The sequence below is a fragment of the Salvia splendens genome, chromosome 7 (genome assembly GCF_004379255.2).
Source record: "Salvia splendens isolate huo1 chromosome 7, SspV2, whole genome shotgun sequence".
Lineage (NCBI taxonomy): Eukaryota > Viridiplantae > Streptophyta > Magnoliopsida > Lamiales > Lamiaceae > Salvia > Salvia splendens.
In genome coordinates, this window is record NC_056038.1 from 9,280,909 (window position 1) to 9,308,565 (window position 27,657).

General features: G+C 39.2%; 7 protein-coding genes across 13 annotated transcripts; 2 read left to right on the top strand and 5 right to left on the bottom strand.

The window, feature by feature from the left end:
- The first annotated feature begins 30 nt into the window (after window positions 1–30).
- On the top strand, window positions 31–2,085 carry LOC121740865. Of its 5 annotated transcripts, none has more exons than XM_042133508.1 (6): window positions 31–208; window positions 288–518; window positions 1,074–1,146; window positions 1,247–1,387; window positions 1,571–1,644; window positions 1,724–2,085. In XM_042133508.1, exons 3-6 carry the CDS (start codon window positions 1,099–1,101, stop codon window positions 1,863–1,865), a joined length of 405 nt encoding a protein of 134 aa, XP_041989442.1. In that variant the 5' UTR covers window positions 31–208; window positions 288–518; window positions 1,074–1,098; the 3' UTR covers window positions 1,866–2,085. The 5 variants fall into 5 exon arrangements, with proteins under 5 accessions (XP_041989442.1, XP_041989444.1, XP_041989441.1 ...); XM_042133510.1 differs by having other exon boundaries at window positions 288–384; window positions 1,058–1,146; XM_042133507.1 differs by having other exon boundaries at window positions 288–384.
- Window positions 2,086–4,408: 2,323 nt separating this feature from the next.
- LOC121742227 (cis-3-alkyl-4-alkyloxetan-2-one decarboxylase-like) lies at window positions 4,409–7,697 on the bottom strand. Its single transcript, XM_042135309.1, has 13 exons — window positions 7,418–7,697; window positions 7,273–7,327; window positions 7,122–7,177; window positions 6,744–6,844; window positions 6,510–6,579; window positions 6,027–6,096; window positions 5,889–5,945; window positions 5,731–5,798; window positions 5,558–5,638; window positions 5,222–5,299; window positions 4,951–5,106; window positions 4,672–4,824; window positions 4,409–4,592 (listed from the first exon to the last, which is right to left on the bottom strand). Exons 1-13 carry the CDS (start codon window positions 7,541–7,543, stop codon window positions 4,500–4,502), a joined length of 1,164 nt encoding a protein of 387 aa, XP_041991243.1. The 5' UTR covers window positions 7,544–7,697; the 3' UTR covers window positions 4,409–4,499.
- A 2,812-nt stretch (window positions 7,698–10,509) lies between these two features.
- On the top strand, window positions 10,510–13,565 carry LOC121740853 (hemolysin A-like). 2 transcript variants are annotated; one of them, XM_042133484.1, is made up of 9 exons: window positions 10,510–10,688; window positions 10,887–10,968; window positions 11,058–11,137; window positions 11,604–11,706; window positions 11,801–11,957; window positions 12,084–12,212; window positions 12,315–12,401; window positions 12,919–12,963; window positions 13,108–13,565. In XM_042133484.1, exons 1-9 carry the CDS (start codon window positions 10,547–10,549, stop codon window positions 13,303–13,305), a joined length of 1,023 nt encoding a protein of 340 aa, XP_041989418.1. In that variant the 5' UTR covers window positions 10,510–10,546; the 3' UTR covers window positions 13,306–13,565. The 2 variants fall into 2 exon arrangements, with proteins under 2 accessions (XP_041989418.1, XP_041989419.1); XM_042133485.1 differs by having other exon boundaries at window positions 13,139–13,301.
- LOC121740854 (ubiquitin-like-conjugating enzyme ATG10) lies at window positions 13,482–15,687 on the bottom strand. Its single transcript, XM_042133486.1, has 6 exons — window positions 15,340–15,687; window positions 15,221–15,268; window positions 15,024–15,110; window positions 14,322–14,421; window positions 14,031–14,128; window positions 13,482–13,849 (listed from the first exon to the last, which is right to left on the bottom strand). The coding sequence occupies exons 1-6, from the start codon at window positions 15,490–15,492 to the stop codon at window positions 13,646–13,648; spliced, it is 690 nt and encodes a 229-aa protein (XP_041989420.1). The 5' UTR covers window positions 15,493–15,687; the 3' UTR covers window positions 13,482–13,645.
- Window positions 15,688–15,748: 61 nt separating this feature from the next.
- On the bottom strand, window positions 15,749–18,274 carry LOC121740852 (rhodanese-like domain-containing protein 4A, chloroplastic). The gene is made up of 4 exons (XM_042133483.1): window positions 17,491–18,274; window positions 17,114–17,219; window positions 16,091–16,309; window positions 15,749–16,006 (listed from the first exon to the last, which is right to left on the bottom strand). The coding sequence occupies exons 1-4, from the start codon at window positions 18,168–18,170 to the stop codon at window positions 15,956–15,958; spliced, it is 1,056 nt and encodes a 351-aa protein (XP_041989417.1). The 5' UTR covers window positions 18,171–18,274; the 3' UTR covers window positions 15,749–15,955.
- A 134-nt stretch (window positions 18,275–18,408) lies between these two features.
- Window positions 18,409–21,818, bottom strand: LOC121740850 (TPR repeat-containing protein ZIP4-like). The gene is made up of 5 exons (XM_042133482.1): window positions 20,491–21,818; window positions 20,076–20,265; window positions 19,963–19,995; window positions 19,239–19,859; window positions 18,409–19,139 (listed from the first exon to the last, which is right to left on the bottom strand). Exons 1-5 carry the CDS (start codon window positions 21,816–21,818, stop codon window positions 18,471–18,473), a joined length of 2,841 nt encoding a protein of 946 aa, XP_041989416.1. The 3' UTR covers window positions 18,409–18,470.
- A 1,452-nt stretch (window positions 21,819–23,270) lies between these two features.
- On the bottom strand, window positions 23,271–26,444 carry LOC121810258 (FRIGIDA-like protein 3). 2 transcript variants are annotated; one of them, XM_042211033.1, is made up of 5 exons: window positions 26,285–26,444; window positions 25,737–25,800; window positions 24,409–25,471; window positions 24,060–24,238; window positions 23,271–23,883 (listed from the first exon to the last, which is right to left on the bottom strand). In XM_042211033.1, exons 3-5 carry the CDS (start codon window positions 25,457–25,459, stop codon window positions 23,497–23,499), a joined length of 1,617 nt encoding a protein of 538 aa, XP_042066967.1. In that variant the 5' UTR covers window positions 25,460–25,471; window positions 25,737–25,800; window positions 26,285–26,444; the 3' UTR covers window positions 23,271–23,496. The 2 variants fall into 2 exon arrangements, with proteins under 2 accessions (XP_042066967.1, XP_042066969.1); XM_042211035.1 differs by lacking the exon at window positions 25,737–25,800.
- Window positions 26,445–27,657: the final 1,213 nt, after the last annotated feature.

Here is a 27,657-nt window from a genome sequence, read left to right on the forward strand (position 1 = left end):
ATATTAAATCTGAGGGCAAAATTGTGCTTCAAAAATGCCCTTAAAAAAGATCGCAGCACATTAGTTTTCTCGTCCCGCCAACCAATGCTTATAAATTCGATTTTGCCCCGCCATCGCATTCTCTCTCTCTCTCTCTCTCTCTCTCTCTCTCTCTCTCTCTCCCCAAACACACACAGTTGTCGCCTACGGATTTCTGCAGATTAATCTGGTAATTTCATGCCTAATTTTAGTTGAAGCATGGATTGAGCTTCGTTTCCCTTTTATCCTGATTGTTGCTTAAATCTCAGCTACGGCGATCGCATGTGCTCAGAGAGCTCTCTCTCTCTCTCTTCTCCATCTCTCTCAAACACAGCACAACACATGCGCACACTACTGTATTGATTGGTGAATTTCACGTCTAACTTGGTTTTTTAAGTTTTTTTCTGCATCTATTAAATCGGATTGGTGCTATTAATTCGCGGATTCTGATTGAGGAAATTTTGCGCCATTCCTTTATGTTTACACAATTTGTGCTATAGGTATACTTGTTGGACATTTACTTTGAGTGATAGGATGAATTAGTAAATAATCTAAGCTAATTCATCGATTACTTTGATGGATTGATTACTTTATTAATCTATCATATCATTCTCCTCTTTCATCTACCAGCATTGACATATAGAGCTTTTGTTTCGTAACTTTCCAGTTTTGTGTTCGTTAAAAGTTGCTAGTACTCTGACTGTTATGATTTATGAATCACTGGATCATCTTTCATTTCTCTGTGAGTTTCTTCAGAGCCTTTTTTTTTTGAGTTGGATTGAAATGAGAAAATGATAGCAATGTTTTTTCCCCTATCATCCAGAAACTGTAATTTCTTCCTTTAGTTATTTATCGGTGAAAAAGTGAACCGGAATTAGTACTACTTACGGGATAGACCTGTCAAAATAAGCATTTTCGTATGCAATCATAAAATACTCAAAATGATCAAGGTTAAAGGATGCTCAAGTAGTTGGTTATTAGCTGCCTTCTGCTTTACACTTGTCTTGTCAGTGTCTTCTCAAAGATGATTCGGTTATAGTTATTTCTTTCTGCAGCTTTATAAGCTCTTTCTTTTTGAAGATGGAAACTGAAGGCACTGCTGGAATGGCAAAACGAATGAAGAGTTCTGTATGTGTTCTCCCTTCTTCTATGAATAAGCATTAAGATGGCAACAAGGTAGATTAAAAGTTTTCTATTTCCTTATAACTGATGCACTGACCATTAACAGGTTGAAGAAAAGGAGTTAGCTCTGCAAGATGGATCTATGATAGAGGTTTCAGCTGAAGATAATGTAGTAACTTCGAATTCCGAACTGGTGGAGATGGACATCTCTCACATCCTCGAAAAGATCAATAACTTCACTCAGATGGTAAACAACTTCAGCACTCATTGATCTGTAATAAATCTGGAAGGGGGAATTTGTGACTTTCAACACCTCATTTTTTTCAAAGAATCCAAACACCTTATTTGAATACATTATTGTTTCCATATGATGCATCATTTCTTGGAATAATGTGTTTGAACATGGGTGCCCTATTATCATTATGTGAAGGTGTCAGAGCTGCTAGAATCAGGGAAGTCAATGCTGAAGGAGCTGAGCAATGAGTTTGAAGAACGCATGATTTTGTGAGTGAATAGAAAGTAATTGTGGTCTATAATTACTGGAAACGTGAGGCCACACACTTTAACTGCTAACATGTGACAGAATACACAAGGAGCAGATGGAAAAGTGGCAGGAGGAGATCAAGGAACTTCGCGCACTTGACACTGCAAATGAGGAAACGGATGCTCTGCTGCAAAATGCTATATATCTAATTCATAACATTCATGGAGGCTCTGAAAGTTAGTCATCATGATAATCGAACAGGAGATCCCATTTAACCAACATCGATTTGTAGCTTTTGGGATTTAGTAGTTGTATCAATATTACTGATATCTTGTGTCGGGTTCTAGTATATGATGTAGTGTTGTTGGTCAGATAACTCTTGGTATTAGAACTAAAGAATGGATATCATTACTCCACTTTCTTCTTTACAGTGAGAGATATAATCAGCTGCTACCATTAAAGATCTAGTGCTTCCATGGTGCTTTACAAACATATCTTCTGTCATTTTACAGTTTTTAATCACGATCATCACTTTGCTTTATACTAGTAATGAACAAAGGGTGCATGAGTATAACAAGTATGTAGGTAGGTTGCAGAGTTGTTGCTAATTGGTTTTACTTTTTGAGAATTCTATGTTGCAACATGGATGTTGATGTTTAGAATTTGATTTTGATGATGACACCAGTAGTTTTGGGCCAATGGAATTGCGAGTATGAATAAATCAGCTTGTTTAATAAACATAACCTTATTATGAAATAATCTCTCCAGACAATGATAATGAATCTGGTATGTCGAATATGAACTTAAAATAGAAGAATCATACAGAAGAGCCTCTTAAGTCTAGAGAGAAGTATAAAAATGTTCTTCCCTGAGTACTACGCTGATTATCACCATTGAGACCAGGGTAAAAATAGTAGATGGTAGATAGGTTTTACTAGGGATGAATAAATGAAATCATATAGGTGTCGGTTTGCTTAGAGCATCTCCAGTGGGCGGACATCCCACTCGGACATCCACTAGGACATCCCAAAAACACCTCCTGCCACGTCACTAGGACATCCCACCCCACTGCCACATCACTAGGACATCCCATGCATATCCGCCCTTCCCATCGCCCTTCCCACTAGGACATCCCGCAATAAAAAAAATCATAAATTCACAAATAAAACAATTTACGTTTACGGAAATAAAATTTGACCGAGAATACGAACGGGAAAAATTAACAACTTTATCGGAAAAAACATACATGATTCGAAAAAAAAAATTACACACTAATAAAAAAAAAATTCATACATTATCACGTCAACCCCTCCGAGTCCAAACCTCTTCGATAATATCCTGCTGAAGTCGAATATGGGCATCTGTTTGCCGCATGTCGGCAAATGCACGCAGCCGCTCGACCTCTCCATGAGGTACCCCCATATTCACATTCGCGGTGGCCACGCCGTGACTTGGACCTGCACCCGTATCATCTTCATTGGTCCACTGAGTCAGTTCCGCAACTTCATTTTCGACAATCATGTTGTGCATTATGATACATGCGTACATGACATCGCCGATGTTGGGAATATACCACTGCCGTGCAGGACCCTTCACTACCGCCCACCGACTCTGGAGCACACCAAATGCCCGCTCCACATCCTTGCGCGCTGCTTCCTGACGGCTCGCAAAGTATGTCTTCTTTTGTCCGGTCGCATGCTTGATTGACTTCACAAAGACAGGCCAGTTTGGGTATATCCCATCTGCCAAATAGTACCCCATATTATGCTGGTTGCCGTTGGCGACGAAACTGATGGCGGGACCAACGCCATTGCACTGATCGTTGAACAGGGGCGACGACTGGAGAACGTTGATGTCGTTGTTGGACCCGGCGACTCCAAAATAAGCATGCCATATCCACAACCGGTAGTCAGCTACAGCTTCAAGGATCATCGTGGGATGCTTGGCTTTGAAGCCGGTAGTGTACATCCCCTTCCAGGCGGCGGGGCAGTTCTTCCACTCCCAGTGCATACAATCTATGCTGCCCAACATCCCAGGGAACCCGTGCACCGACCCATGCATATCTATCAGCATCTGGCAGTCTTCGGGGCTCGGACTCCGAAGATACCGCTCCCCGAATATCGCTCTCACGCCCGCGCAAAAATTTTGCAGACACTCGACTGCTGTCGACTCGCCAATGTGGAGGTACTCGTCGAACATGTCGGCCGCGCCTCCATACGCCAGTTGTCTGATTGCGACAGTGCACTTCAGCAAGGGCGTGAGTCCGGGTTTGCCAGCTGCATCCTCTCTGATCCTAAAAAACAGGTATCTACTCTCTAAAGCACCCACGATGTGCAGAAACAGCGGACGATGCATCCTAAAGCGTCGCCGGAATAAGGCTTCCCCAAAACGCGGTTGCGGAGCGAAGTAGTCCGCATACAACCGAATATGTGCAGCAATGTGGTCACGGGGTACTTGAGTTCGACGATGGATCGGCCGAGGTACCGCCGCCTGCTGCCGCCGCTGCAACCTCTGTTGTAGCAGCCTCTGTATAGCACCTGAAACAGCGACCTCCAACTCATTCTCGCTATCACTTTCACTAGACATTCTAGATATACTTGAGATTATAGATGTAGAGAGAGAAACTTGTTATTAACGCAAGTGGTGCGAATGAAATAAAATTCAACGAGCCGTATATATAGAGTTTCAAAAAAAAAAAAAAAAAAAACGGGACGTCCGACCGGACGTCCGAGTTGAAGCCACAGTGGCGGACGTCCGCCCGCCCGTCGCCGGGATGTCCGAGGACACCCGACGTCCTCACGGGACGTCCGTATCCGACCTCCGACCTCCCAACGGCGGACGTCCCGTCGCCCTTCCCGGTGTCCGACCGGACGTCCTACCGGAGGGGCGCCATAGGAGATGCTCTTAGGATTCTGGCAATGATATTTGCTATTTCCTCGCTGCAATCCTCCTGCACATGATGCCCTGCCTGCCGACACGCACACCAACTCACTTAAGACATGATGTAATATTAATGTAAAAATCACATAGTATATTAGTATTATTACCATAGGGACTTTGATCAGTTGATGGTTGGATTCTCTGCAGAAATCTTCCACACCTTCGAAGCTTAACCAACGATCTCTTTCGCCCCAGCAAACGCTTGTTCGGACCTTCCACGTCTTATCCCCAAGGATTCTTCTCATATCTTCTACATACCCCTGCAAAATCAAACAAAATGCTCTTAATATTCGAACACAGCCATTATCAGGAGTGGCAGTCAAAGAGGAATTTCATCTCAACATTATAATGCCACCTAAGAAACAGGAAATAGCAGGAAATTGCACCTTTAGCTCCTTTTTCATCGACCTGCTAATGGCATTCAGAGCAAATCCAGAAGAGCCTGATGTGAGGTATGGTCTTCTATAAACCATTGCAACTTCTTCCTTTATCTGATAGGGACCGCAACTTGTCAAGGCTTTATCACTGGCTCGCAGAGGATCCTGATTGATGTGAGATTTCATGATTAGTGCCATGAAATGAAAGGGAAAATAATACTATATGTTTTCAGCCATACAAAATATATCAATTTTAAAAAACACTGCTCAAACTTCACACCTGAGAAAATATTTCTCCTAACAAGAAGTTGCTGAAAATGGCAAGCGTTGATGGCAAGTTGGCGTGTTTCACAGTCAGCTTCAGTACAAACATAAAAAAAGTTAAGGAATATTAAAATCGGCAGTTGTTTATTGTATTGAAAGTGCAATTATTATTGAATTGCATGTTGGGATCGAGGATCAAAGGTTAAAATCTTAGGTATAAAGTTCCACTTTCTGCAGATTCAGCTTGTTTTGGCATTTGAAAATATAAACCAGATTTGAAGCATGAAATAAAAAACAGAAGAAAAAGAGAGTATCTTAGTTGCCATAGAGACAGAGTTCAAACAGATCTTACTGGGGGATTTAGTAGGATGAGATTATTAAGCTTTTCCTGATGATCTTGAGCGTATTTAACCACAACTGGTGAAAAATATCCCTAACCAAAACAAAAATGACAGAAGGTTTCATCAAATTCACATCACAAAAGGTAAAAATTCATACAAAATAGTAGTCTGAGATTAAATATACCTGGACAACAAGAGTAAACTTATCTTTTGAGAGTTCGTTGACGAGAGAATCTAAGGAATCTACAAATTCTGAAAAGACAGAATTTGTCATTTGGAATGGCACGGTAACATTTAGAGCTTATGTAGTGAACTTTCATTTTTAAATGTTGAAGCTCATGCCTTTCAATGTGTAGTCAAAGCCATATTTGGGTTGGGGTTTATCTGAGAATCCAAATCCTGCAAGATCAGAAGAACTTGAGTGTGCTAACTAGATCGAATTCAAACAGGTGGTAGTGTAACTTAGAGATATAGGCTTACCTAGCCAATCAAAAGCAATAACATGATTATTCTTAGAGAGAATGGGTAGAACCTTGCGGTACGAATATGCCTATGAGAGAAAGTGAAAAATACTATTATCAGATAGTTATGATTAGCTAAAGTGAAACAAAATAAAGCCCAAGCTTGTAGACTATAATAGTAGCTAGATCCAAATATCTTTGAGAAACTGAGAGGTTTAATGTGTGGGCTCAAGTAAAATGTGTCCCAACACACAAACCAGATAACCATTCAGCTGGTCTTCTTGTTCTTATCTATATGGATGCAGATTAATAAGCTCCTCAATTCTTTCCAAATGATTTCATAGGTCAAATTCATTTTTCTACAATGCAACAAGTCAAATTTGTACAAAAGAATTTCTTCAAGATGATCTATATGCAAATTTTCAGTTTCGACCAAGCATCTACCACATATTAGCTTAGACAGGTTTCATGCCATCGAGTAACATAACATTAATAGACTAACCTGTGATGGAAAACCATGAATTAAAATCACTGTCTGGTTAGCAGGATTTCCACTTTCAACGCAGAACCATCTATTGCACAAAATGAGCACGTTTCAATTGGAAATCCCTGCAAATATTCGATCCTCAATATCTGCATAATAGCATTGGTTGGGGACTTCGTCATGATAATCAATCATGTAAATGTGTCCCTCACAACCACATGATCACTGTCTAATGAAGGCGTAAATAATCACCTGAAAAGATCAGTAGAGGCTTGCGAAGAACCGGCCATAGCAAGTCCAAAAATCGGATCCTTGGCCTTCTCACCAGTTCCACCAACAGGGTGTGCTTTCACCTTAATATATAAAAATGGGGGAAACAACTTGTCACTAACCCCTCATATACGTTCAGATGTACAGGCCATTCGTCTCAATAAAATCTTGATTGTGGTTAATAAATCCTAGCTAGAATCAATAAACCCTGATTGTGGTGGATGCACCGTGATGTACACAAGTTTTTGCCTCTTTTCTTTTGCTCTTCGGGATATAAAAGTCATACAAGTTCATAAACATAGAGCTGATAATTATAATAATTTGCTATGAGATCAAAGAAAATAAGATGAAGAAAGTTACAATCTTTCCTTGCTTGAACCATTCATCAGCAGGGCTTGGTTCGTCTGAGTATTTCCCTGTTAAAAAGCCAAAAACAGCAAAATAAAACAAATCTAATACTCCTATTGGCTATGAGATTATAGTGATTATGATTCTGATTCACATCCCTTACCCCCACTGAAGGAAAATCCATCTCCGATTGAAACTGGAGCATCCAACAAATAATCCTGACAAATCCCAATTTGCAAAAGGAAAAATCAGACTTCTCCCGCCCATTCGAGAAAATGTCGTTATCACGATTAAGTATGTAGGTATACCTCATCGGAATCGCTGTTTGATCGGCAAATGAGTGGTAGATTTCTCTTTCTTGAGATGTTATGAGGAGTAGAAATGAGAGGGTGACGCTTGGGAAATGAAAGTGAAGCAGAGAAGCAAAGTGCCATTGAATTGGAAGGAAGCTCTGTTTTGGTGACAGTTATGACCGTTGGTTTCTATTTCGTTTGTGGATTGGCACTAAAATTATGTAATTGAATGAATATCAGTGGAGTTGGGATAGGGTGATTTTGATCAGTCGACTGGAATTGGGGATAGGGTTTATCTGGTTCTCATTAAAATCAAATGCACTACGTTTTCTCATATTTATACACTATAAAATTTGTTTAAGATTGTCCATTTTATTTGATCCTCACATATGCAATTGGTGATTTATTTTTACTTATTTTTTCCCGCGTAATACTGAATCTGCTTTGATTATTTACTTTAGTTAAATTAAATAATGACGCGTCATTTTGCTAATTCAGTTTAAATATGTTAAGGTAAATGTGTAAAGCAGTAAGGCCATGTTTGGTGGGCGGGAAAATAAAGTTGGCAAGGAAAATGATTCCTGGGAAAATGAATCCCGGGAATATGATTTCTAATAACTTTACTTTCCCGTGTTTGGAAAATATCAAGATTTGAAAGTATATATTTGATTTAAACACTAAACTAAAAATATACTTATCATTTTTTATTTATAAAAAGTAATAGTACATATTATTTAATAAATTATTAATTACAAATGATAATAATTATATTAGTTTATTTATTATTACGATGGATAGTTTAAATATGGATTATACATCATAATATATAATAATATAATAATAAATAAGATTATTATTATTATTATTATTATCATTATATTCACTTAATTTTTAATTGAATAAATTTTATAATTTAAAATTTCACTACAATTTTATTTTTAATTACTAATTTATAAATTAATAATTATTATATTATTATATAATTATAATCATATTTAATTATCTAATAAATTATTATTATTATTATGATAATAAAAATAAAAATAAATAATAATAATATAGTTATAATTATGATAATTTAAATTATAATTATTTATTATCCTGAAATTAAGTATGGTTTATACTTTTAAATTATTTTTAAAATATTGTAATAAATAATAATAATAATGATGATGATGATGCTAATAATAATAATAATAATAATAAAATGTACTATATTACATTAAATATGTAATAATCCTAAAACTGGGAAAAAAAATACCTAAGAAAAGTTAGGATTCAGAATCCTAGAAAGTTCAGATTACTTTCCCAGACAGAATCCTGGGAACCAAACATGACCTAAAAGTTGGTGGAAAGGAGTCCAAATTTATTTTTTTACAAAAAAGGGCATTCGCCTTATAATTCTAACACTGTCCTTATATTGGTGATACGATCATGGAAGTCGTGCATCAAATGTTTCAGCCGTAGCTGGATTCCAAGAGCAATTGGCCTATTGAAATGATGCTCAAACGCTCTTCAAAGATCACTATTGTCTTTGTTTTCAAAAAAGGTTCGCGTGAGTATCTTGCACGCCTCAATCGGAGTCCAAAGGAGAGAGTTATGACTGATTTACTAAAGCCGCGCAGAAGAGAGAACGAGTCTTAAGAATTCGCGCGGCCGAGCGATATGAGGCACGGAAAACACTTGGGTGGGCGTTTTGAATAGTTTTGGCCGATTTGGTCAGAGTTTTCTCGGCCGGACGAAATGGAGCATGGGAAATGCCCGAGCGGGCGTTTTGCAATGCATTGCCGAATTTATCCATTTTAAGGCTTTTTCTTGGGTTTTCACCCCACCTATATATACTAATTTGTGAGATTTTAAACCCTAGTTGATTGATGAATGTTGAATGTTAAAAGACTCTTATGGAACATCTCATTTGTGAGATTTTGTCCAATTCCTACTTGTAGGTTGCTTGATTTTCTCTATTAGATTAAGTCAAGTAAAGATATACATTTATGGTTGTGTATCCATAAATTGTGGAGCCAATGTAGTGTTTGTCTTGATGAAAGTAGCCTAGGGTTGCTCTCATTTTCTTGCGGGAGGTCTTATGTCCCGAGGAGGATTCCTTCCTCTATACACTTCTTTCCCATTTCTAATCTCGTCATCCAAATCCCTTTTGAGTCTAATTTTTTAGGCTAGATCCACACTATCCTTTTTATTTGTACTAAAATTGAGGGTCAATGACTATTTGAGGCATATCTTGGGAATATGGAAGGGTTCAATCATAATAATCCTTATCAATTGGGTAGATACGATCATTCAATAACAAATTCATCGTCTCACTTGGTGTCTAGTCAAACACCACAAATTTTCCATAAAGACTCTAACTTGGTTACTTGATTATTTTTCCTAAACACGTGAGCAATATTCTCAGGCTATTCTTTTTGCATGATCCTTTTATATTTCTGTAAGTGATGAAGTGTTAAAATCTGATTCTAACAAGTGAACAACTACCATAATATCGCTTTCCAAAAGGATATTTCTAAGCCCTCGTTGCCACACCAACAAAATTCCATCATATATTGCCCATAATTCAGTTTGTACTATCGAACATATTCTTAAGTGCCTTGTGTAGCCCAACACCCACTGTCCAGCTAAGTCATGCAATACCCCTCCTGCACGTTTAGAATTATACATAGTCCCGTGACTCCCGTCACAATTTAATTTACACGATCCATCGGGGGAGCATGCCATCATATATTGCCCATAATTCGGCTAGCTTTTAGTTGATAGTAGTAATACTTTATACTCCCTTCGTCCCCAAAGAGTATGAACTATTTCCTTTTTCGTCCGTCCCTAAAGAGTATGAATTTCTAACACTTATACCATTATAATAATATGGACTACACTCTTCACTAATTTTTTTACTACCTTTTCTCTCTCTCTCTTACTTTCCCCCGTGCCGAACTCCAAAAGTCATACTCTTTGGACTTTGGGGATGGAGGGAGTATTGTTTAAATCTGAGTTGGGCCTGGTTTGTACATGCTACTTTTGGGCTCTCAAACGGCCCAATAAATGAAAACCTATTGTTTTTTGGTGGATACCGTACCATACCTTCGGAACTGCGATCGAGCTGTGAGTGTAGGAAGAAAAAGCGTGTTTGAGATGATAAAAATGGCAGTGCAACAGATTGTTCTCAAATTTGCCGCTTCACGCTACTTGGCAGCCGCCGCCTCTGTTTCAGGTGGCAGGACTTTGTTCACCAATTTCTCCTCTAAATTTCCCCTCGATTCATCTGTTTCCTCAGGTACTGCTTTCTTCCTAGTAATGTGGAGTGCACTACCCTTCCTCAACTCCTAAAAATTCAATAAATAACTCTTCTGCATTTTTAACTGCTTCCTGCCTTTGTGCTTCATAACCAACTGCTCTCAAGTTAAATTTGTTGGAGGGAAGTGACATTTCTTATATTTTCCTTTATTAATTGAGGATATGATTTCTGAATCAGTAAGATTGGTCAATGTGCCGGTGCATCGGTTTGTCAGGAGCTTTGCTGCTTCCAGTTCGGAGAAGATCAAAGTACCGAGAAAGTAATTGCAATGCAATCTGTTTTTTCTTTGTTATTCTTGTGATGCTTATCAATAGTATAATCTCTCTGTACGCATGATCAAATTTTCAGGAGAAGGAGACTGGATGAAGTGTGTCTCGAGAGATTTCAGCAATACAGTCGAACATTCATACAGTCTTGGATAATTCAGGGTAGCTCTCTTGAAAGTCTTTCTATCCAGAATCATGTTGTTGTGATGTATCCTTATGAAGCATCTTTTATGTGTTGCTGGAAATTGTGAATAAGGTATCTTTAGTCCTGTATGTGAGTTGGAAGCAGTAGGTAACTGAAAATCTATTTACCAGCACAGCAAAGAAGCCAAGCCTTCTGTAACAAATGTTATGACCTTAATCATCAGATATTCTCTCTAACTCTCTTAGGAGATGGGTTTAGAAATTAAAGCTTAGGAGACCCTTATTTGGTGTGTCGAAAACCTGCTGGGTTCTTAGTGCCTTAAGGGATTGCTTAAGCACATTATAGGTTCTTAAGCAAAATAGTACTTACTTGCTTGAGCAGTTCTTACTGATTTCTTCTAAATCCTTATGTTTACAACATGTTAGTATTTATATGTTTCCTGGAAGCCTCATTTGCTTGCATTTTCATAAATCCACTTCTCAGGTAAAGTGTTTGTTGATGGGAAAGTGGTAAACAAATGTGGAGCGCAAATTTCTGATCAGTCTGTTGTGGATATCCAGGCTGAGGTTCCAAAATATGTATGTAGGTGATTACTCTCCTTCATAAGAGCTGTTGAATAACATTTCTATTAAAAATCTACTCTAAGTAATTGAAACTCTTCTGAAATTACGTACTTACAGAGCTGGTCATAAGTTAGAGGCTGCAATAGAACAACTAGAAATTGATGTTACTGGAAAAGTGGCCCTCGACTCAGGACTTTCTACTGGTGGATTCACAGATTGCTTGCTCCAATACGGTGCTTCATTTGTCTATGGTGTTGATGTAGGTTATGGACAGGTATGCCTACATCATTGTTTTCCACAGATCCTTTAATGCCAAGAATTGTACTTCTATTTTCGTGTTTCTTGCACGGTTGCTTGCCGTACTGTTCTAACTGATTTTAGGATTCTTGTTTCTGTTCAGGTAGCTGAAAAGATACGCCTGCATGAATGTGTAAGTGTCATTGAAAGAACAAACTTAAGATATCTCAAAGAACTGCCGCAGAAAGTTGATATAATTACCTTGGACCTTTCATTTATTTCCATATTAACGGTAAGTCACTGGATGTGACTTATAGTTTTCTTGCGAATTTCTGTCTGTTCACTAAAATTATTGGCAATATACTTGATCCTACTGATATATTATACTTTGCAGGTCATGCCAGCTGTTATCAATCTGATGAAGAATGATGCAATGTTAGTTACTCTAATTAAACCTCAATTTGAGGCACACAGATCTCAAGTATGTGGAAGTATAAATTTCGTACTTATGTTCATAATTTCCACAATTTTGGCTTCTGATTATGTTTATTGCTAATAATCTATATTATTATCCTAGAGCCAATAAAGAATTTATGATAAATTCAATCTAGGTCTTCTAATCATGCTGTGCTTTTAGCATTGTTACAACTTACATGTATGGGAACAGTAGTTATTCAATCACGGGGCATTCTGATCCTTGTTTCTAAATATATCATACTACTAGTTTTGATGGGTTGTATTTCCATAGTAAAGCATGTGTATTTGCAACAAGAAATAAGATATGAAATTTACTCAGTGTACTTGATACTATTGAGTGAGAAGGTATTTTGTTGGCATATGATGCCTCTGAAGACATGTGCTCTGTAACTTGGAGTTCATGTCTTTTTTGCCTTGAATGATGTACTGCCTGTGGAAAGAGATTATTGCTAAGTGTATTATTTCTGCCATTAGGGTTCATTGTTTATGTAAGCCTCGACTAAATTTCAAATTTCTTTCAGGTTGGAGGTGGAGGGATTGTGAGGGATGCGTTAGTCCATCAGGAGGTAAGCACTTACCTGCCTCATTTTTCATGACTGTCAGCAATGATTTGGTGGTGTATTATGCCCATGATTTTCTATTTTTTAGTAGAAGTGATGCTGCTTCCTGAAAACCCAGAAGTTTTTTTATTATGTATTTTGATGATTTAGGTTCTTGCTAAGATAATAAACGGTGTACAAGGTTTTGGATTTCGATGTCAAGGCTGGATAGATTCTCCCTTGAAGGGGGCTGATGGTAATAAAGAGTTTTTGGCTTCCTTCAGCCGTACAGCTATGGAAGAAGCAGATCCTCCTAAGGCAGATCTTGCTCAATTATTCCGCTGCGTTGAAAGCCAACCAGCAACGTGATGGATACTTGACATACCTGCAGTGCTTGTTGCTACAAGAAAAGCTGCTTGTCTTATGATACACAAGATAGATACCAACCAATTGGATTTCTTTTCTTGGAATTTTTAGGCTTGATGTAACTTATTTATGAATATGGTAGTTCAAGTACGTTGATCTTGTCACTAATACTTATATAGTGGAGTATAATTTTGTACTTGTATTCCACACAGTTCATGTTATGATGTTACAAAGATGAGTATATAGTTGAATTCGATTTTCTACTCATTACTCTCCATGCAATATAAGCAGTATGCACAGGATTGTATCAAATCTAGCTCAAACAAACTACTAGTACGAATCACTATGAATCAACAAGATTCAGCATCTCAAGATGGAGTTTAATTCCGAAAACCTGCCCAACTACTGAGAACCACGAAAGCAGGTATTTTTCTCGAGGGATCCTGTTTTGAGCAGCAGACACGTCACTGCTTAGGAGTAGCTTCATCCATTCACTAGTCCCACAAGGATGCAACATATACCATGGCCGCCCCAGTTCAGGGTGCTCCTGCAGTGTAGAGATAGCATACACAATAATGTTACAGACACGAAGAGGCTTCTTCTGTCTGTGACAACGTTGCAAAATGGTGCAAAAAGCATGTACTATAGTCCAAACACACAGCAAAAATTGCCTAAAGCTAAGGAAACTTTCATCAGAAGCATTCACTAGCGCATAAAGGGAATATAACCTCCTGGGTTACAAATGTCCACTTGGCTCTAGTTAGAAGTTTAGCTGAATCGATAGAGATGTCTTTTTCAATGACATCTAGCAGCAGAGGCTGCCCATCTGCAAAATTGCATGAATTTAGTTCAGCATAAATTTAACGCACTTAGTTATAACATGGACAATCATAAAGTTGGTGATCTGTAAGAAAATACAACTCAATGGTATCTGAGAATTGGATAAGATATACTACATCAATCAAATGTTGGCTTTAAAGCATTATGTAATTCTATCTGAGGACCAAAAGTCAACTTACCATTGCAGTAAGCACGGAAATATAGCACTGGAACCCTGTAAGAAGCACTATAAACCACATGGAGGTCGTAGCGATGTTCTCCAGAGCCATCATTGAGAACCTAACATGAAACAGAAACCACAATGAAGATGGATGAATTACATTCCTTTTTGCGATTAGATAAGCAATTAACTAATCTACAAAACCACTAATCTCTTTATTTCAAAGAGAAAACGGAAAAGATGTGCACGAGTACGAGCCAGTGTGCAGAAGAATATACGTATCAGTGCAAGTGACCAAGGTCTAGATAAGTAACACTTGACGACATTATCCCTTTCTACCCTCTCAAATTGGCATAGCCACAATTGTAAATATGCCACTTGATACAAGTCTAAGATCCTAGTCACCCTTCCTCAATAACAAGCAGTTCTACTGTGCAGTGCCAAGATATGAACTTTCAGACTTCATTTTCAAAACCCAACGTTACATATCAGAGTTTGTACCCTTTGCTGCATCCATCCTAATCAAACCCTAAATGCCGATTAATGAACCCTTATTGGGGTGAAAAAGTTCTCCTTATACCATTGGGCAGAAAAAGAGACATTTGTAGAGATGAAGTTTTGAAGACTCAGTAAGATCATATGCACAGAAAAACTCAGACTATACAAAATACCCCAAAAAATCAAGTAAACATGTTTGAAGATATTCGATAGACATGCTCACAACTACAGCTGTATCAACGACTTCATCTCCATAATCACTACAGCACTCTTCTGTCTCTGCCACATCGCTCTTGTGATGAGTATTTCCCTACAAAACGAAATATTGGAGATCAATTTTTGTAATCTTTTCTCAGGCGTTCAACAAAACCCCTTCAACGAATTTGATTTTGGCATTTGCCGAAAGAAAAATAAACCCACCTCTGATAACCTGGGAAGAATCATATTTTCCAGGGCCAAGTATCCCGCCTTGAAATTTCCAAAAACAAGTCAAAATCGTATGAGATAGCATCACAACTTATGGAAGTGTAAATAAGTACTTGATCATTAGGGGGAACCCATGGGCGTTTAGGGGAAGGAATCCATGTCCATTGAGGTAGAGATGAGTTGAGTTTCCGCCATTGCTCCGAAAAAGTGGAAGCTGCAACGACGAACTCGGTGAAGGAAAGGGTGCCGTCCCAAGATTCCACCATCACAATTCAGGATCAGAAAAGGATTTCCTCTATGTTAGATTCATATATACTCGCTCTAGAAAATTTTGTCCTGACGAAATTCCATTCGACAGGAGGAAAAGAAAGTTCTGTGAATTTATGCAAAGACCCCAAATATAAAGGTCTCTCTTAATAGATGTGTTGAATTGTGATGTGTTATGGTCAGAATCACTGAGTTTTGTAGACAAATGAGTGCACCTTCAGATTCAAATTTATAAAAGAAATTCGCAAGGTAAAATGCACAAATCCATGAATTATGATGACATTTATAATTTTTCTACACGAAAATTGTAGATACAAAACTGTTTGGGAATCGGCCAAACTCTACATCTAATTATACATGTGTTTTGAGAGCACAATAAGTTCCAATTCTATTATCGGGACTGTTGTAGACGATTGAAGTTTTGATGCTCTTCATAATAACAAGCTGCAGAGCCGTAGAGCCTCAGTTCGGCTTTGATGGAGTTGGGGAAGAAGGAGGTTTCAAATCTGGATACTGCATAACAACGATCAATACTCCTACTAAGTACGTAGTTTCCAAGATAGAGAGACACCAGAGAGAGATATTAAGGTTTCATACATTTGGGTATGGAGACAGTGGCTTTGACGGACTCCCTTCAGATCTGACACTCGGACTAACGGAACTAACATCCTCATTCTTTATCTCTTTACTGGCTGGAGAATCTGTATTTTCCTTGACTCGAGGTATATCTCCATTTGTATCCTGTTTTTTTGGCACTTTAGTCCTTTTCTTTGGAATAATATGTACTGAAGGAGGTAGGAGGGTCTCTTGTATCTCCTGCAGTCATTGATACAAATCATATTGTTCATGAGTTAGCATAATATAAATTGTCTATCATTTGTACACCTATCTAGCCAGCATATACCAATTATGGAAGAGGAAATGAAACGAAATTCTAGGTAAAGCGACATCAGAACTGAATCGCAAGATTGTGTATACCACAAGTTTGAGTGCATAAGAGAGGAACAGCCTGCGGAAAACAACTCTAAGCAACACAAATTATATTTGAAACTGCAAACTCAATTTTGTAACTCTGTCAAATTTATATAGTAGTACTTCTCAATGACAATTGACAGCCTATGCCTTGGCAGAAGCCAAAGAAATTAAGCTTTTCATTTATAAGTCAACAAATGGTATTTGAATTTTGATAAAAGAAAATTAACGAGTGAAGAAATGAATGGCACTCTAACCCACTCAATATCTTTTATATAGCAAAATGGAATGTGATCCCTGAACTTTCAACTGGCTGAGACATGTCAGCCCAATCAGTTGATCTACAAGGGGACTCCATAAATTAAGGCCTTATCGTGCAATACTTTCAAAAACCAAGCTCCCCTCTTTCATGAGCAAGCTTAAACTGCATATGGCCAGGATTCATCTTAAGCTCAAGATTTCTGGTAAAAGTTCTACTCCCATTGACTTCACAAGAATACATTGTACAAAAAAGTGGAACATGGCATCACCAGAAATTAACAAAGCCATCCAAAGATCAAGCAGTTACAAACATTCATTTCTGCAAGAGCTAAATCAAAAGGACATAAAACAAATTCAGTTAATGGAAGAGAATAAGCAGCAGTTTACCTGCCATCCTTCCTTGCCCATGGTCCCTCCCCGAATAGCATAAGCCTCTTTAAAACCACCGGTTTTCACCAATAGCTCGGCCACTTTGATAGAGTTGCCATCAAAACTACCTTACACAAAAATTAGTTTAAGTCTCTATATCAGGGATAACTAAGAATGCTCCGGAACATTCAGATGCACAGCACATCCCTAATTGGAGTTAATCAGGGTGTATGCACCGTACATCCGATGCACACATGGTTTTGAATGATTTCAAATCCCATTCAACAAGCACATGGAAAAATCTTGCACAGTATTGATTATGATATTCATTAACTAAGATAATCAGCATATCAACGAATTAACAATTTCAAAACTAACAAGCTTCAAAAGCTTACTTGTCCAAGATACAAACGGTAGTGTTATTTGGCTCCCCAAATTTATCGAGAACCCTCTTCACAAAACCTTGTTCATCTCCTTCTCGGAAACTGACTTGCACTGCGTTCTTGTTCAATATTTTCAAATTGGGAGAGCCCAGAGAAGCTACGCTCTTATCGTCCCTTATATCTAACAGCTGGGCAGTGGGGTCATCTTGCAGCTTCTTGAATGCATTAATGGCGGAGATGAACTTATACTTCTGCGAATACTCCTCAACTAAAGGGATCGCAACAAGCCAAATGAAGACTACTGTGGCAACAAAGAAAGGGTAGCGGTTGAAGAAGTTGTCGATCGAAACCAAAATGGACTCCAAACTGATTCTGCCGGGAACTTCTTCAACTGAGAGAGTCGTGGCGGTTTCAGAGGCGAAACACGAAACTGGGAAGGTGAATCCGAGAAATGGGAATGTGAATTGGGGTTTGAGGGTTAGTTTGTGGGAATTGAGAAAGGAGAGGTTTTGGGACAAATTATGGGGGGAAATTGTGGTTGTTGAAGTGTTGTTTGATTGGGGATTGGAGAGTTGAGGTAGTTTGCAAATGCGGATGCAATTTGAGTGTGTTCTTGGAGTTGTTTTTTTGGGATTTTTACAAGGCTTTAATGATGGTGGTGAAGCTGCGAGGCATATGGAAAGAGACTCCATGGAGAGAGATGGAGTTGCCTTGGACCTATGTATGGATCGATGAAATTAGATGATAAGATTTGATGGCCATAATTGCTTTCACCACTTTCTCCAAATGAGGGCAACTTATTAATTATCTCACCCTCTCTCTCTCTCTCTCTCTCACACACATACACACACACATCATGCTGATTAATTAGTCATATATACTATAGTATAAGCTAGTGACCTACCAACCGCAGCAAGAAAGTTTGAGTGAGTTAGAGATATCACATTTTCATTATACTAACATAATCTAGACAGAATTAGAGTTATCATGATTCAAGAAAGCGCTGGAGCCCTGCTTTGGTCATGCTCTAGCCCTTTAAGCTTCTTCTCAAAACCTCCCAAATACTCCTCCATACATGATCTATACATATCCATCCCGGGAACCTTCACAGCCAGTTCCAACCCCATACTCATCCACTTCTTCGCCATCTCCACCTGCCCCACCTTCGCCGGGAGGGCCGCCCGGTTCCAAGCCGTCATGGCCAGCCATTTCGCCTCTTCACTCGGGTAGCTCCCCTCCTTCAATCCAACCATGATCCGGTACGCCTGCTTGTACCTCTCCATTATGGAATCGTCGTCCGGTTCTCCCTTATGGATGCTGCCAGCGGTTATTAGGTTTCGGAGGACCAGAGCTACAGTTTGGTAATCCGGTGAGGGGGAGGCAAGAAGGGCAGCCAGAGACGAGTTGAGAGCCAAGGCTGCCACTTCAGGGTTGGACCGTGGCCCCTGCGACGCCTCAAGCCCAATCTGGACCAGATGTTTCGGGTTGCAGCATTTCGAGCTGGCAAAGTTTTTCACAAGCTGGAGCTGTTGGCTGCCTGCGTCGCTTAGCCTTGAGTACAGATCGGAGGCGCTCCAAGTGTAGACGAAGAAGAAGTGAGGCTCGATTGCTGCGATCTGATCGTCATTTTTCTTGATGCTGCTCGAGCTTGATGTTAGAATCTGCACCAAATGATTTAGGTAAGTAGAGTTACATGGTTATACAAAAAAAAGTTTTTGAGTAGAGTTTGGCTTTACAAAAAAAAAAAGTAATATAGATACCTTTCCTGCCCTGCTTAGCAGCTCGATTGCTTGTCTGATTTCAGGTTCCTGCAACGTACCCTTCTGATGCTTTTCCTCTGCAATAATGGCGGATACTGCCAGTATTATTGATTTACAAACCATCTCTTCATTTCCCTCCGTATTACCATCACCTACGATTTTATATAACTCGGATGCCAGTTTGAAGAACTCAGATGATAGCTCGTAGTTCTTCTCCTGCCCAGTTCTTACTCCAAAGTTCCAAGCATTTGCAGCTAGCCAGTTCTTCTCTCGTCTTCCAACCTCACATTTTCCGAAGAAGATGTCAGCTCCGACTTCAGATTGCCGGACATGAGCACGTTTCATGTGTTTGAGGACATCAGTGTCATTTCCTGGCTCCTGACTTAAAATTGTGATCATTGTGCGGAATACTACAGCCTCGTTGATTGGCATTGCTTTTCCTGAGCTGTAAAAATTCAAGAGCTGGGATAGGGAGGCAACAGCTACAGGAATGGAATGGCACGCAACAGCTTCATGTGCTGAGAGGGAAATGAATTCAGTGGTGAAGTCAAGGCAGCTAGGCATTGCTTGCATCTGAGCAATGGCGCTGCTGTGGTCCTTCTTTTGCAACAAAATCTTAAACTGCGAGTTGCAGATCATACGATTCAGCGGAAGAAATAATTTAAAAGGGCCGTTTGTCTGCTAAGCTTAAGGAAGAGAACTTCTTGGCAAACATGTTCTTTACCTTTAGGAAAGAACTTGTTATATTTGGTTCCAACTGCATAAACAAAACAACATCGTTATCAAGGTTAACACTAATATAGTTTGTGAAATTGATTTGACAATCTCAGTGAGTACCTTCTCAGCCTCATCTATATATTCTTGAGCTCTATTCAGTTGCAAGAGGCCTAGGTAGCACAAGCACAGAACTCGATAACCCTTAGCTCTTAGATTTCTGTTCTCTATCCCATGAGGTACATATAGCATGGATTTTTCAAACATCTCAGCACTAAGCACATAATCTTTTGATCGGAAATGCTCAGTGGCACTGCAAGAAACAAGTTCACAGTTCACTAAACAAGCCTAATTCTTATACTAGGTGAGTTTTCTTACTACCAAACTATCTCAATTTGCTTTTCATTGAACTAAACACCCAGTATAAGTTTGCTTACATTAAGTATCTATGCAAGCCAAATCTCATTAAGATATGTTCTTTTTGTTTATCACAAACAACGATGGGAAACAGTTAATCTCAAGATTGCCAGAAGTTTACCAGTTCCAAAGAAGAGCATGCATGGTTGTCCTCTCTTTAGCAGCGCCTTCTCTGTCAAACAAAGCTACCATCCTCTCATCCGAAACCAACTCACCCACAACTTTGGCTCTCACCTTCATTCCTTCACCATTGCCCGGTCCATTTCCAACCACCCTATTGATAACCCTAATAGCTGCACCAGCACTAACATGGCAACGCCCCAACAGGCCCAGAAACACTGCCTTGACAGTCTCGGCACCTGCTGCACCCGCGGCAAGGAAGTATGATTCCACAGCTGACACCCACACACACTCAGGTATCCCCTTGTTCAGTACCATGCCTTTCAACTCCTTCTCCGCCTCTGCAAACCTTCCCAACCCTAACCACGCCTTCATTGCCAATACGCTCAAGCTAGGATGGTTGTCCCCCGCACTCCCAACCTCCCTCAAGACCTTCACGCATTTCAATACACTCTCGAATTCATCGTTCTGCAGATGAGCAGCGGCGATGAATCGCAAAGTCTTCAACCTCAGCTCCTTCAAACTCAACGTATCCTCAGTCCGTTTCACCACTCTCAGCCCCTTCTCACACAGCTCCAGCGCATCATTCATCAACTTCAACGCCTCATTTACAGTGGAAACTTCACTCGTCGATAGCAATGTCTTTCCAAAACTTAAGTACTGATGAGCTAGGGCATTATAATTCCTCGAAACTCCAAACAGGACATTTTTAGACCTGTTTAACAATGCAATAGCCAAATTTCGATCTGAAACTTCCCAGGAAGCTCGAGATCGGGCAAGGTTAAGATCTAAGAGCAATTTCCGCTCGTCGTAATCGGAAACTGAGTTAATTTCAATATTGGATACGAGGTCGGTGGCTTTCTCGAAGCAATTGTTAGCGAAATCAAATTTCCTCAGATCAAACCAGACCAAACCGGTTTTGTAGAAGAACAGCGCCGCTTTGAACGCCGGAGAAGGAATCCCCGCCACATCGGCGGTGGCGAGTAGCATCTCTGCCGCGAGTTGGCGGAGCTTAGCAAGCTCCTCGGAGATCTTCTGGCTGGAGGCATTGGAGAGGTCGACGCAGACGTTCCAGAGGCGGTAGCTTAGTTTCCAGACGAAAAGCTTGGCGGAATTGGGCAGGGGAACGAGTTGACTGAGCTGAGCAAGGGGCAGTTGAATCTCGGAGGCGTATGAATCTGGCAAGGGATGCGACGGTGAGTGACGCTCAAGCGATTTGATTGCGGTCTCGATCTTCGAGAGCACGGCTGATTGATCGGAGTCGGTATCGACGGTAACGGTGGAGGATCGGCGTTGCTCTGGTGTAGGGGAGATCTCGGCGATCCTCATAATGATTGGCGGGAAATGAAGAGAGAATTGGGGGAAGTGAGCCTTCTCTATAAGGGTGTCCACTATAAGGTGGACACGCCCAATAGCCCCGCCCCAGTTTTTGTCTATAGCCCCAGTTTTGTTGTCCATAGCCCTAAAATTCTATTTCCGCCACTATAGTGGACACCTCTAATAGCCCCAAAATTTTATAAATAAAATAATCGCATTATAAATAAATAGAAAACTAGGTAATTATTAGGGCCGAATATTTGTTGTATTTCAAACCGGTAAAATGTTACAACGAATATGTAAAATAAAATACAACTAAAAATTCCGCCACCGCCTACTCGGTGTCGGAGTCGGCTTCCTCGTCGTCGTCTTCTTCTCCTTCTCCTCCTTCTCCTCCTTCTCTCTCGCTGCTGCCGGCGACGAGGATGGTGGAAAAACGTCAAATTTCTCGTTGCCGGCGAAATCGCCGCGGCGGTTCAATCCACTATAGCCGCCGCGCCTATAGGCGCGGCTATACACCCCTCGGCGCGACATCGCCCCGCACACGGCGATCGCGCGTCAGCCGCGTCTCCCACCCCTCGCCGCGTCCAGCCCGCGGCTATCGACCTTCTCCACTATAATCCGCCGCCCCACCGCTGCGCCGCGCGGCTACCGCCGCGCCTAACCATAGTGGACGCTCTAACGTAAATACAGAATTTAAAAAACCAATTATCTCAACGGCTCCTCTCTCAGTAAGAATATGTTAATATTCTATTTAATGTTAAAAACAAATGTTGCTTAAACATTTAATATTATTCTGTATATAATATGTTTAGCATGTGAATAAAGCTATATATAAACACTATTGTAATGTTTGTTTGAAGGATAATTTCTTAAAATTTTATAGTACTACAATCTCTAGAATACTTACTTTATCACATGGTTAAAGTTAAATCACTCATTGATCATGGATTTAGTTCTTGAAAAATAGGTACACTTGCTAACATTTTTTAATTCCAATTTTTTCTTCATATTTTGCACAATCTAGTAAGTAGAACATATTATGTCGAGTAAGATTAATGGTATTACTGTAGCTAAATACATCCAACTTTAGCTAAGTATTTTTTTATGAGTTAAGCAACAAAAAAACATACTTTTGGGCCTTTGGCCAATTCAAATTTTTATCACGAACTTTATATGTGGTGAAAAAATACACAATTTTTAATTTATAGTAAATTTCCATTATTAAATTTTATGATAAATTAAAATTCATGTATTTAAAAGTTTGTGTATTTTTTCTACAATGTTTATAAATTCTTCCTATAAACTACATCGTTTAATGGTTTTTTTATTTCTCCCTTCAACTTAAAAATTTATATCATAATACATTAACTTGACTTAATTTCGTAAATTGTTACTATGATATTACTTGTATCAAATTAATATATGAACATCCTCGGATTAATCAAACAACCATCATAAAAATGCGTAAGAAGATTAATACAACATCACAAACATTAGAAACAGTACAACAATTAGAGTATCATCACATTAGCTTTTACAAGAGTCTAGGAATTAATAAGGCTATTTAATCCCTTCTTTTCCCAAATACTAAGTTGCTGAAAGGTTCAACATTACATGAAGAAATTGGAGCGGGTTAACACTAGTAGTTAACGGATTGATCATCAGGCTCAGCGTCGTTCTCTAGTCATTAGTGCAGGTATGCAGTTTGGTACTGGTAGGGACTCGGGAAGAAGCTTCCATGGCTCGGAGAAAAGTTATATGTCGGAGCACTCATAAACGAAGGAACATGGTGCTCGGTGTAAGCATAAGGTCGTTCATAGATGTATTGCGGATACCTTCCATGGAAGTTCTTGTCGTTAGCAGCACGGGGTGCATGCCCAACACCATTGGCACGGGGTCTTTTGGGTTGTGGTTTGGCAACTTCTGTCGCACGTTTCTTGTCCGCCTTAGCTTTCTCAATCTCGAGAAGCTGCTTCTGGAGTGTCTCTATGGGAAATTGCTCCTCGAGCTTGTGATCTTCAATGCACTTGATCACGGCTTTGAGTGCAGTCAGCTCTTTCTCGTTGACATCAACCTGCAACCAAAGGAATAACATAGGATATGTACAAAATTATAAGTACCACAGAAAGGGGAACTGTGATTTCACCAAATGTGTTCTAGACTTCTAGTTGCAGAAGGTTTGTTTTAAAAATATATAAGCAGAGATAAGCATCACCGAATAAGAATTAAATCGAGGCACAATAAAGGGACCTGTCGAGAAGCACCGGGGGACACATTTCCAGATTTGGCGGGTGATGGCGCTTTTCTGGCCTCATACAAGTATGATTTCAGTAGTGAAATAGGTGGAAACTGATTAGTGAGCTCAAAAGCAAATGCCAAATTTACAGCATCAATATGCCTTCCATTCTTTATCAGAACATCTATCACACCTATTAAACCATGAAATCAAAAATGTGAGCACAGAGAAGATCCATAGTTTGATAGCTCGGTTTTGTTAGCAACTTTAAATAAAATTTCATGTGATGAACAACCAACAATATTTGGGAGTCAGAAGAAAGTAGCAGTTAAAAGGTTAATGGAATTAGTCTCAGAAATAAACCTGGCATTTTGTCCGACAAACCAAGAAAACGGCATAACTCAGCTGTCTGACGACGGCGAGAAACCATGGGTATTAACTTGGACAAGCTCTCCTGATCAAAACGTGAATTAATGCCAAAAGTAGCCAGAAGTTGTAGGAATGCATGTGCTTCTAACGAATTTCCATTGCTGGCATCAGCATCAAGATCATCCAACTTCGGTTGCCAATCTTCAGCTATCAATTTCGCTCTTTCTTTAGCATTTTCTGAGATAAAAGCAGAGATGGTGTTTGCATCCAGATTTATGAATAAACTGCATAGGCACTCCATCAGCATGATACAAGTACGGCGAAGGCCCAATAGATTAGAATCTTTTTTAGCATCTACATTTGGCATGTCCGTGCCATAGAAACCCTTCAGAGAGTCCAGAACAAGAGATGCAGGGTCAGCAGCAGCCTTAAGTGCGGTCGGAATTTCCTCCCTTAAAGCAGCAAGGTTCTTGCGGTTGTCTGATATAAATTTGTGTAGGCCTTCTGAATTCATCTCTTGGCACAATTTTACCAACTCTGGGTACGACTTGACCTCCACATTCATACATCCAGCAGACCTTTTCATGACATTCATGTTACCCTCAATTACACGCGTGTCTGGTATCTTTTCATCTGTAACAGGCGCTTCCATTTTATTTTCGCTATTACAGACACCTGATTCCACAGATAAAGACGTATCACACCTTCCCATAGCAGTTATAATAGCTGAGACAGCAGCATCCCGCTTCTCTTGAAGTCTCTGAAGTGATGCTTGCTCCTTTGTCATTACTGCCGTCTTGCGCTTCTCCAACATCTCTTTAGATTCAACTATTTTATTGTCGAAGTCTTTTTCTTGTTCCTCCAGTTCTGTGAAACGCCTCTTCAGAGACTTCTGAAGTCCATGAAAATGCTCTTCTAGTTGCTTCCATTTCACGTTGAGAGTCACAGCTCGATGACTTTCAAGTTCAGCAAATGCTTTCTGAAGTTGTTGTATCTTAGAGGCTGTCGAGTCAATCAGAGTGCTGGTGGATAAGTTTTCTTCCATGACATAGAAATCCTGGATAAAGCATAAGCAGATTCAGTGGACCTTAAAGAAAGGGATCGAGTGGAGCAAAATTCATAGCACAAAAACATGGGAATGATGAATGGGTCTATAGTCAATAGGTAATTAAGACATAAGATCTGCAAATCAAAGCCATTAAAGCCAATATACATAAGCACTGACTAAAATTTAGTGCATATAACAATTGAATCGTACAACAGTGGATGGAAATTACAAGCCATGCCATCAAAAAGTATAGAATCTTGGGCTGTGCATGTACCTAGGAGAATATCCAGCTGAAATTACACCAAAAAGGAATATGTAGTGTTTTGACTGGAAAGCAGCTGCAAAATAGCGATCAAAATTGAGCAGCTGATATACTTGGTTAACAAAGTTAAGATGCAACTTGCTGCTAAAATTAAGATGTAGGAGTAATTCAAAATGTAGGCATCACAAAATTAGTCGTGGTAATGGAAGTAATGACGTTCCAGTTTTACGACGATCTACTAACAAATAACTAAAGCTCGTGCTGAATTATCATGAATTCAAGAAGAAACCAAAACTATTGAGCAAAATAAAAAAAAGGCAAATAAATTGAGAAGCCATTTCAAACGCGTAACCTAAAACGAACTGCAATCTTATCCTGCACAATCACCCGAAACACTCAGCCGCGAGTTAAATTGACAAATGCAGCTGCAATTAGCAGCATCACAGCTCAAATTTTCAAACTACACGACATTGATTCACAATCACCGGCAACAAGACCAAAAAAATCACAGAAAACACGACGGCTGATCGATCTGGTAAAGAGAAGAAGCGCGGACTCACCGATCGGATTGGAAATTCAGGGCATGTTGAGGCAGGGAGCGAGGGTTTGGTTTACGGATTGGGAATCCCTAGAGAGAGGAATAGAATGTTGGTTGTTTGAAAGAGGAAAGTGTGAGAGGGGAACAGTAGAGAGTATATTTACGTCAGGTCAGAGTTAGTCTCCGACAGCTACACGCACAAAAAGCGCGCACTCTCACGCTGACACCACGTGCATCTCCTTATGACATTCCCCTTTTTCTTCTGCCACTACTCTAATTGCTATCACCACTCCCACTTCTAATTTTGCAATATGAACATTTCTTTTCCTTTTTTTTATTCTTTAAAAAATGTGAGAAAATTGGAATAGGATTAATTTACAATTGCGGAATTTTAATTCAGGATTTTGTAATTTTAAGTCCATTATTTGCTTCTATTTGCTTCTTTTACAAAAATTGTATGTATTTTGTTGTGTGTCTACGTAGCAATGCACAACCATCGAGTGCATGAACACAACAGACTAATCTCTTCCTAATCTCTTTTACAATCGAGTGCATGAACACAACGGCATTTACAATCTACGAACCAATTTATAATAAAGATGACAAATCTATCAATATATAAATGGATATTTTTTGGGAATTTTTTTTTAATGTCAGTTTTGTTGTGTGTGTGACACATTGTGAATACATCTATGATTATTAAACACACAATAAATCCATTTATTCAGCGTGTGCCTGTACAAATGAAAGTTCACCAAGTTATTATTCGTAAACATAAATTTGAGTCAATATTTCTGACCGAAAACAAAGAGAGAAAAAGGGAAAAATTTGAAATCTTCTAAAATGTTAATCTGATTTGAAATCTCATATTTAACGTTAATCTGATTTGAATTCCTGCAAAGTATTAAGGAGTACTTATCAGCAAAGTAATTAAATCACAAATGTTTAATGTTTCTTAATCTTAATCTGATTTTCTCAATCTACATCAGACACAGGAAAGGATTATTGAATTAGGAATTGCAAAGTGATTAATTCTTGACTTAGAGATTACTAAATGTAATCTATTTGACTCTACTAATCAGATTCAAGATCTAATATTATGCGAGTCTCATTTAAATATAAGTAATTACAGGATTTGGACTTTAACTTTCTACAGAAATGCAGACATGGATATTTTATAGGTAAGATAAGTAACAGTAGACTGACATGGATTATTCAGACCTATTTATATATTTACCTTTTTTCCATGTTCTTATTTCCTCCTACTCCTTGCTGAATATCGAGATGGACATAGCCTCCCACGCGCCTGGCATTTCCAATTTCTAGTGCTTCTTATGTCAAGACCGCACTTAGCTAAGGATAGCAAGTTCTGTGTACCGTGACTATAAGAGGATT